Source organism: Neodiprion fabricii, chromosome 3, assembly GCF_021155785.1.
Source record: "Neodiprion fabricii isolate iyNeoFabr1 chromosome 3, iyNeoFabr1.1, whole genome shotgun sequence".
NCBI classification, from domain to species: Eukaryota; Metazoa; Arthropoda; class Insecta; order Hymenoptera; family Diprionidae; genus Neodiprion; species Neodiprion fabricii.
In genome coordinates this window covers 9,348,233-9,357,500 of record NC_060241.1, presented here as the reverse complement: position 1 = coordinate 9,357,500, position 9,268 = coordinate 9,348,233, and the positions used below count along the sequence as shown (strand labels likewise).

The 9,268-nt window shown below is 41.2% G+C and overlaps 1 protein-coding gene across 1 annotated transcript; it reads left to right on the top strand.

Moving 5' to 3' along the window:
• The first annotated feature begins 5,481 nt into the window (after positions 1-5,481).
• Positions 5,482-6,457, top strand: LOC124178151. The gene is made up of 2 exons (XM_046561324.1): positions 5,482-6,087; positions 6,445-6,457. Exon 1 carries the CDS (start codon positions 5,508-5,510, stop codon positions 6,084-6,086), a length of 579 nt encoding a protein of 192 aa, XP_046417280.1. The 5' UTR covers positions 5,482-5,507; the 3' UTR covers position 6,087; positions 6,445-6,457.
• The last annotated feature ends 2,811 nt before the right edge of the window (positions 6,458-9,268 follow it).

The following is a 9,268-nucleotide window of genomic DNA, read 5'->3' as shown; positions in this document are numbered from 1 at the left end:
CCGCCCACCCCGCCTACGCCCAACCGAGGCACCCGCGAGAGACCAGCTAGCGACGAGGGAGCACCACCCCGCCCAACCCCAGGACTCCGTAGAGCTGCGCGGGAGACGACATCGCGATCTAGCCTCAAGTTCTGCGCCGCGTAGCGACGACAGGTGTGCGGCAAGTTGCGCAATCCCCAAAATCGATGACTGATCGATTGTTGCGCATTCTTAGGGTGATGACGTCACGAAGGATTAGCGTGACGAGATCGGCGTTGCGACCATCCGAGATCACTTGAGTTCTGGCGAACAAAGAGACATAACGTGTGTAGCGGGCAAGCCGGTGTAGTTTTGTTGTTTGTCGCGCGGTGAAAGATACTAGTTTCGAGGATGGACGAGCAGGTTCACGAGGGAATTGGCCCTTTTGTGGAATGGATGTGGAGCGGTAAGCGCTGTTAACCTTCTTGCGAGAGAATCTCGAGAGATAATTAATAAAGGCTTGCCAAGGACGGATAGCCAGTGAGAATTGGTATTAGCGACAGTACTCGAGATTCTTTAGCCTATACATCTGCTTGGTGACCGTAGCCTGAGTTGCGCGTAAGGAAGTAGCGTTAATTTCGGGTGATCGAGGAGATCGAGTCGAGTCACGGGTTGAGCCGAGACATTATTGCCTCGAGTTTGAGTGTAACTGAAGTCCGTTACACGGGGTCATTTTAACTTTATCCGATACAGCCTCAGTTCTCGTATAGGTCGCAAGCAGTCTCACGGGGAGCATCCGAATTCGCGACCGCGTCCCGCCATCGCAGAGAAAGTGGAGCTCGGGTGCGCGCTAGTAAAAATATTCTTTCATAGAGGAGGGTCGCGGGTGCCGCGACGAGCCTCATTTCCGTTTGGTTTTTGGTATAATCCGGTAGTCATAAGTTGGCGACTAGCGCCCGTAGGCATAAGAAATTTCATCTCTTTTTCGTTTGATTAATTTATTGCCGATCGCGGACCGCGTCGGCCAGTCGCGGGTGACGCGACGAGCCTCATTTCCGTTTAGTTTTTTTTTTTGCATAATCCGTTAGTGTTAAGTTGGCGATTAGCGCCATTCTGTAGAGGACGATCGCAAGCAGCGCGTCGGGTCCGATTTTCCTTTTGGTTTCTTTCTGTGTGTAAATTAGCGGTCACGATTAGTATAGCGACTAGCGCACGTAGGCCATAGAGGTCTTCGGGATCCCTTCATTTTTTTCTTATTGATTATTTTGTTGGCGCGTTCCTTTGTTTTCAAGCTAAGCATTTGCGTTTGGGATCGCGGGGACAAACTTTCGCAGTATTGTTATTATTTTTATTTTTTTTTTGTATTATCGCTATTTTGAAATATATTGTTTAATTTTATTGCTGCTTTGTGAAATAACTTGTCGGCGTACGTGTGGTGTATCTCTCTCTACCCAAAAATTACCTCTCCCGCGGTACTGAGCTACCAAGCATATGGTCGCGGTATATCGTATTACCGATTTCGAGGCGTGTTGATCACACCAGGCGCCCAACAAATTTCGCGGTATTATTTCAGGTTCAGGGGACATCGAGGACGCCGAATTATTGTGCACGGGGTAAGTTCTAGGTCATCTTCTCCGAGTGACCGAGGAGCGGAAAAATCCACGTCACAATACATATCAGCCGATCAAGCCAAGATGCGCAGAACGCAGTGCACATCGCATCTCTGACATCATTTTTCCCTCTGATATGCGCAGAACGCAGTGCGCATCGCATCTCTGACGTCATTTTTCCCTCCGATATGCACAGAACGCAGTGCGCACCGTTCCCAAATTCTTGCGATCTATCGGCCTGTATATAAGCTCAACGCATCCGATGCAGACTCATCAGTCTGACACGATACTTGCAAGTCGAAAGCCTATAATTTTCATTTTCTCTGACATACAATTGTTACCTATAACCGTTAAAGTCATGGCAGTCGAAGCGTATATGGGAATTGCAGAGCAGATGGGGGGGGACGTATAACTTGCTGAGAGAGCAACCACCCGGAGAAGAGAATGACGCCGTCATCAATCATTAGGTTGATATTGGAATTGCGAATATCCAAGTTCTGCGCGATATTTCCATGCAACGAGGAACAACTGTTGGTGCGAAAATACGGATTCAACATACGATCGCACTCCTGCAATCTTGGATGACGAAGATCAAGCAGTTGCAGCAGCGCACAGTGGTGACGGGTGGAAATATCGGTACTCCTGCGGGTGTACAATGGGACGACGTGGATAGCGCTTTCGCCAGCCGAATCAGAACGGGGGTTGTCACAAATCTCCGTCATGAAAATTTGGACGCCTTTCTGGACGATGTGCAGCACGTCGTCACCGAGAAGTTGGAGCTGATACTGCGCGAGGAGGGAAATGTGAAGGTTAACATCATAATATCATGCAAATTCGAAAATGCCAAGCATGAAGAGATCTCTACCGAAGTCAAGAGTTTCAACACCTCCAACGCGGCGATTCTCCTTCCATCAAGCGATATAAATGGTTGGTTTATACGTGCACGGAGTGATCTGCAGTCAAAGGTGGAAGATTTCGAGCAACACGATTCCGGCTGGAGTATGATTGAGATCCTTAACCTCGCTGTAAATATCAATCGCTACCAGCCTTTCGCCGCGGGGGCTTCAACATTCGTCGAGCTGCCCCAAGACATTGGACATAAAAAGGCTGTGATCAACGTGAGGAACGAGAACGAAAGATGCCTTCTCTGGTCCGTCACAGCAGCCCTCCACCCGGTCAACACCCACACCGATAGGACTAGCCGTTATCATCGATATATTTCCGAGTTGGACTGTACAGGAATCAAATTCCCTGCTACTCTACATGATGTGAAAAAGCTTGAGAGTGTAACGGTCTTTTCGTTCTCGCGGTTTTTGTAGACTAGGATTCACTCCAATTGCGGAGCCCCTCGCAATTAACGAAAATCTTCCGTAACAATTTTCTTTTATGGTGTTTTATTGTTTTTATTTTAAACGAAATTTCGGACGTTGGTATGACTCAATGACATGTATGGATAAAATTAGAATCGAATACGAGAAGCGAATAAATATCAACGAAAAGAATAAATAAATGTATAAATAAAATGGGGGCGGCGGACATCTAGGACGACAACAATTTCATAAAAGTCATACTCATAAAATTACAAATAAAATAGGACAGGTCAGAACGTAGATGAAACTTATCATCAGCGTTATTGAGGATATTCTTCAGATCCTTAATTCCGTGTCCGGCCAATTCGAATTCCCTCGTCCGTCATTCTTGGTGGGCTTTCCTCGATCGGGAATCCGAATGCGTTTTTTGTTTCGTCGGTTGTCTTTCTTCTTTCGTGATGACTCTTTATTGCGAGCGCACTCTGCTGACGATCCCCTCATCCGTCGTCTCCCGCTTCCCGCTCGATCGATTCTAAACCGTCCTCTCTCTTCCACTTCTCGATTGATTCTCTCTCGTCGTCTCTCTTACACTTCTCGATCCGTTCTCCTCTGTCGTATCACCGCTTAGGTGAAAGCCCCCCTCCCTACGGACCTACCCATCACTGAGTTCCGTAGTCTCTCTGGCGGCTAAATTCAACTGTTACAAGAGATTGAATAATTTGCGCATCAATGTATATGGTATAGAATCTCAAACTTTTTCGCATCATGCAAAATCAAATAAGAGCGTCATCGTGCCAATTTATTTGAGTAAAAATTTACATAGCGTAAACATTGACACGATCCATCTTCTGATGGTTGAGAGTAATCCGGAAGACGATATGACTGGTGAGTTTGCACCGAGATTCCACTTTGCTTGGATTAAAGATCTTTCCCGATTGGTGAGCAAACAATTGTCCATTCATGAACACAAAACTTTTTTATGTGACAGATGTTTGTGCCACTTTAGGTAGTAGCCCGGTGTGACGGGTTCAAAAAAATTTTTTTTTTTTACATTTTTCGGAAGAAAAACATCTTAAAAATATGCTATAAAAATTTCAGTCATAAATTTTAATTATTCTTAAAGTTATAGCTAAAATAAGAGAGCGCGCCGTAGTGTGTATGAAAGCGTGTGACACGCCAGCAGCAGCTGCTCTGACCGTCCCCTCTTTGATTGTCCGGTATACCCCAGGTATACCCAGGTATACGTATAATGCCAAAAATTTCGACTTACATGGACAAAATATAAGAATTTGGTACAATATACCGATCTGTACTATTGAGCAGTTCATGAGTAAACGTTTTGCACTCGACGAATACACACTGCTCTAAAATGGGAAACAAGCGCTTTAGTGGAAGTTGGCACCAGAATAAAGGTGAAAGAAAGAGATCATTTAAGGGGAATCAATTTACTGCAGAAGCTGATACTGATTTTGTGAGTACAAGCGCAGAAACACTGAAAGATAACAGTGACTTTGAAGTAAACCATGACTCTAGTTTCAAGTACGTTTTAATCAGTTTCGCTTTGGTGTTTGGTGCGTTAGAATCGCAGTTAAAATGTAAACTTTGCAACAGTGATATTAAATTTTTGAAAAATTCACCTAGAGGATTAGGATTTAAATTATGTGTGAAGTGTTCGTGCCGAGAATATCTGATTGATTCGTGTCCAATGATAAAAAATGCGTATGAAATTAACCGACGATTTACTTATGTAATGAGATTGCTTGGCATCGGTCACGCTGGAATTAATCTTTTTTGCTCGATGATGGATTTAAATATTTTTCATAAGTCTCTTTATTATCAAGTGATACAGCAAATAAGCGTCGCTGTCAAATCTGTTGCTGATATTGTGCTTAAAAAAGCAATAAAGGAAGAAAACGCAAAGAACGTGGCAGAAGGTTTCCCAGAAAATCACTTGACTGTTTCAGGAGATGGTTCGTGGGCTAAGAGAGGTTTTTCCTCTCTCTTGGGCATTGTGTCATTGATAGGAAAATTTTCTAATAAAATTGTTGACGTCACAGTTAAGTCAAGCATATGTAAAGGATGCCAGTATTTAGCAACGAAAGATCCTATCGAAGCCGAGAGTTTATACGATGATCACAAAGATGAATGCACAGCAAACCACGAGGGCAGTAGTGGTAAAATGGAGGTCAACGGGATTTCGGAAATGTTCAAGCGTTCTCTGCAGCGTTATGATGTTAAGTATGTGAGGTACATTGGAGATGGAGACAGTAAAACCCATAAAAATTTGATAGACGATAAACCTTACGGTGGCGACCCAGAAGTTGAGAAGCAAGAATGCGTATTGCATGTGAAGAAAAGAATGTACCGAGCACTTCAAGGTGTAAAAAAAACTCTTACCGAGTACGCAAAAGTGAAAAAACAATTGGATGCAGCTAAGAACACGAAGATGGCCGTAAAAGTGAAGAGTACCGAGGAAAGTGCTCCGAAAAAGCGTAGGATAAAGAGAGACTCGTCGACCAGCGCTGAGCCACCAAAACCTAAACCGTTGCAATTAACTAACAAGATTATGTTAAGAATGTCTATGTACTACGGTTTGACAATCACCAGAAACTGTCATTCTCTCGAAGAAATGAAGAAAGCCGTGTGGGCTACATTCTACCACATGACATCAACAGACGAAAACCCTCAGCACTCTTACTGCTCAGATTCTTGGTGCAAGTATCAACAGCTCAAAGCGGAAAATCAAGAGAGCACTTATGAACACCCAGTAACGTTTGACGAACAAGTTACAAATCTCATAAAACCTGTGTACGAGACTTTGGCGTCCGACGATTTATTGAAAAGATGCTTGGGCGGGAACACGCAAAATAACAACGAAAGTTTTAATCACTGTGTATGGAATTTTGCTCCGAAGCATACTTTTACTGGGAAAAACGTTCTGGAAATTGCTACCTATACCGCCGCTTGCATCTTTAATGAGGGTTTTCTACCTGTACTCAAAATTATGGAGACAATGGGCGTTACATTAGGACAAACAGCCAGAGACTACGCTGACGATGTTGACAATGCACGGATTTTGAGGGCAGAGAAAACTGCAGAAGCCAACTCCAAAGAAGCCAGAACTTTACGTAGAGCTCTAAAAGCTGCTGAAAATGACAACTTTGAGGAAACGGAAGGACTGCTCTATGCACGAGGCATAGCTGATTAATGTAAGTATAATTTTATTGAAAAAAATCTGTTGTCAAAACTTTAAAAGCGTTTTTCTCAAAACCATGTTTTCGAAAGTTCGGGGAATCACTGACTCAAAACTATTCAACCGATTTAGCTAAAAATTTAACCCGTTATTCTAGACACACATATCTAGATGCCGAAGCCTTAAAACATTTAATTTTTTAATTATAAACTATTTTATTTAAACAATTTATGAAGAAAAAAAATTAGATTTTGAGAACTTTTTTCACAAGTCCGCCATTTTGTTTGTGTTTTTTCATTTTTATGTATATTTAAGGTTCGGGACCTAAAATGAAGTCTACAGAATAATAATCTGTTTGAATTTTTTATTTCAGATGACTTTGGAAGGCTGTGTGTTTTCCCGAACCAACTCATCTTTTCTTTGAGGACTCCATATTGACGTCAAAAATTTTAAACAAATTAATGTAAAATTAACGTTGAAAAATTTTTTTTATATACTTCAAAACACCAATAAAAACATGTAAAAACTTTAAAACGATAGCATTTTATTTACTTTTTAAAAAAAATCATGAAAAAACGTCTAAATTTCGGTCGTCACACCGGACTACTACCTTTAGCGCGAAACATGTCTACGACAATCACCGACAAGATTGTATTACGCTGAATAAAGTACGCATGGAATTTCCAAAGTGTAAAGATTGAGTATTTTCTAATTTTCAAAACAAAGGCACCGTTCCATTTGTCGTATACGCCGATCTCGAATGTATATTAATCCCTGAACCTGTAGATGAATTTGAAACTCGTAAGACATGTGAAATTCAAAAGCATATCCCGCACAGTGTAGCGTACTATGTACATTGCGCGTACGATGAGACTTTATCGGAGTTTCACGGTAAACGCGGTGTCGATTGCATAGATTGGTTTATGAAACAGCTTAACGATTTATCAATTCAAGTAGAGTCACGCATCAAAAACATAATTCCGATGAGGTCTTTTACCCAAGTGCAACGCGATCGTCCCATGCGCGCAAAGAATTGTTATATTTGTGAAAAACCGTTCACCCCTGAGGAGAAAACGTGTTACGATCACTGTCACTTCACGGGCAAATATCGTGGTCCTGCTCATAATCGGTGTAATTTGAATTTCAGAGAGTCGCACACAATTCCAATAGTTTTCCACAATTTGTCCGGTTACGATTCTCACTTTTTAATAAGATCCCTCGCGTCAACTTTTCCCGGTAAAATTACACTGCTACCCACAAATAAGGAAAAATATATATCCTTCACGAAACGCGTCGATGGAACAATGATGCACTTGAGATTCATCGATTCGTTCCGATTTATGGCTAGCAGCATCGATAAACTTTCCACATATTTGACCGATACCGATAAACGCATAACACGCAAATTTTATAATGACCCGACTCAGTTCAGTTTGATGACCCGCAAAGGCGTTTTTCCCTATGAATACGTCGGTTGTTGGGGGAAATTCGATAAACCGCGATTACCTGCAAAGACGCATTACTACTCGCGCCTCTGCGATGCAAATATTTCAGACACCGATTACGAGCACGCGAAAACTGTTTGGAGGGAATTCCATTTAGAGTTATTCGGGGGCTACTTAGATTTATATTTGAAGACCGATGTTTTTTTGCTTGCCGATATTTTCGAAAATTTCCGCGCTAGCTGCTTCAAAACATACAATTTAGATCCGTTGCACTACTACACTGCACCGGGACTTGCTTTTGACGCGATGCTCAAGCATACTAATGTAAATTTGCAACTTTTAGACAACGCTGAAATGGTGTTATTCATTGAAAGAGCCATTCGAGGCGGCGTAGCGCAATGTTCCAGTCGACACGCTCGGGCCAATAATAGATTCATGGGAAAATATTTTGATCCAAACAAAGCGGAATCGTATCTCACGTATTTTGACGTGAGTAACCTGTACGGTGCAGCTATGAGCGTGCATTCACCAATCGGTTCGTTCGAGTGGGAGTATCAGCACATCGATATAACGAACCATCCGGACGATTCGCCGATCGGCTACTTTCTAGAGGTAGATACTCAGTAAACATGAGCCGGTTAAAATGTGGTTGAAGAAACGTTGAGGTCGTATAATTATGGTATAGGTAGAAAATATTACCGTGTTCGATATACGGTAATTTTTCAGTAAAATATTAATCGTTGTCTCTCCACAAATATTATACGATTTTCATTACACGTACATTCAAACAACGGTTTCTAGACTAATAATCAACGTTTTGTTTACTAGTTCAATTGCTAATTTAAATTCGTTAAAAACCGGTATATTTATAGATATTAAAATACAAATTTTCTACGTTTCATCGTCAACGTTTTGTTGTGGTAAGCGAGATTCGTAGTATAAACGTGTGGTAAAACCGTTTATATTTCTAGTCTTATGAACAGCTAATATACATGTTTTATTCCTTCACCAGTAACACAAGTTTAACGTTTCGTATAGTTACCATACCTTGCCAATATGTTCTCATTAATTGTTTAATAATTAAGTCAATACACTTTTGATCTACTGATCACATGCAATACGTGAAAATTACGTCGTACATAGACTTGTCATATCGATACACAGAATTACATACCTACTCGGGCCGAAACGTAAACAAGATTGGTTTCGTACCTTTCTGACCTTCATATCCAAGAATACTACCCTTTTCAACATAGTGAGGGCAGGAATCAACTTTTACATCATTTACTTACACATTGCGATGTTTGAATTTGGAACTATAATCATTACATTCAAGTTTTTCTCGCGTTAGCAGTGACTAAAATTCAACGTTTTGTTATCCTCCTCAGCACGTTTTTCTGATTACCTTAAATTTTGTAAACAACTGGTCATTCGATTTCCAATCTTTTTTTTCATTCGATAAACTAGTAAGTATCATCAAAAATATGAAAAAATTCAGGTGACACAACACTAGAAGTGATAATTTTATTCTACGTAATATTGTAAAGTAGAACAATATGTTACCTCCATTTTTTCAAATTCTTTTCCTTGTGTTATTGTTAATTCCCCAACATAGGAAAAAAAGTTGAAAAATCGATGAACAGATTTTTTTACAAAGGTCACCAAGAAATTACGTAGTTGAGCATATAAGTGCATCCCTTCGCGGCGTTTTTATTAATTGTAAAACATACGTTTTCCTATACCATAATGTAT

What these genes read in the sequence shown, in the direction of transcription:
- LOC124178151 (XM_046561324.1), top strand. Translation starts at nt 5,508, where the DNA reads ATGAAGAAAGCCGTGTGGGCTACATTCTACCACATGACATCAACAGAC.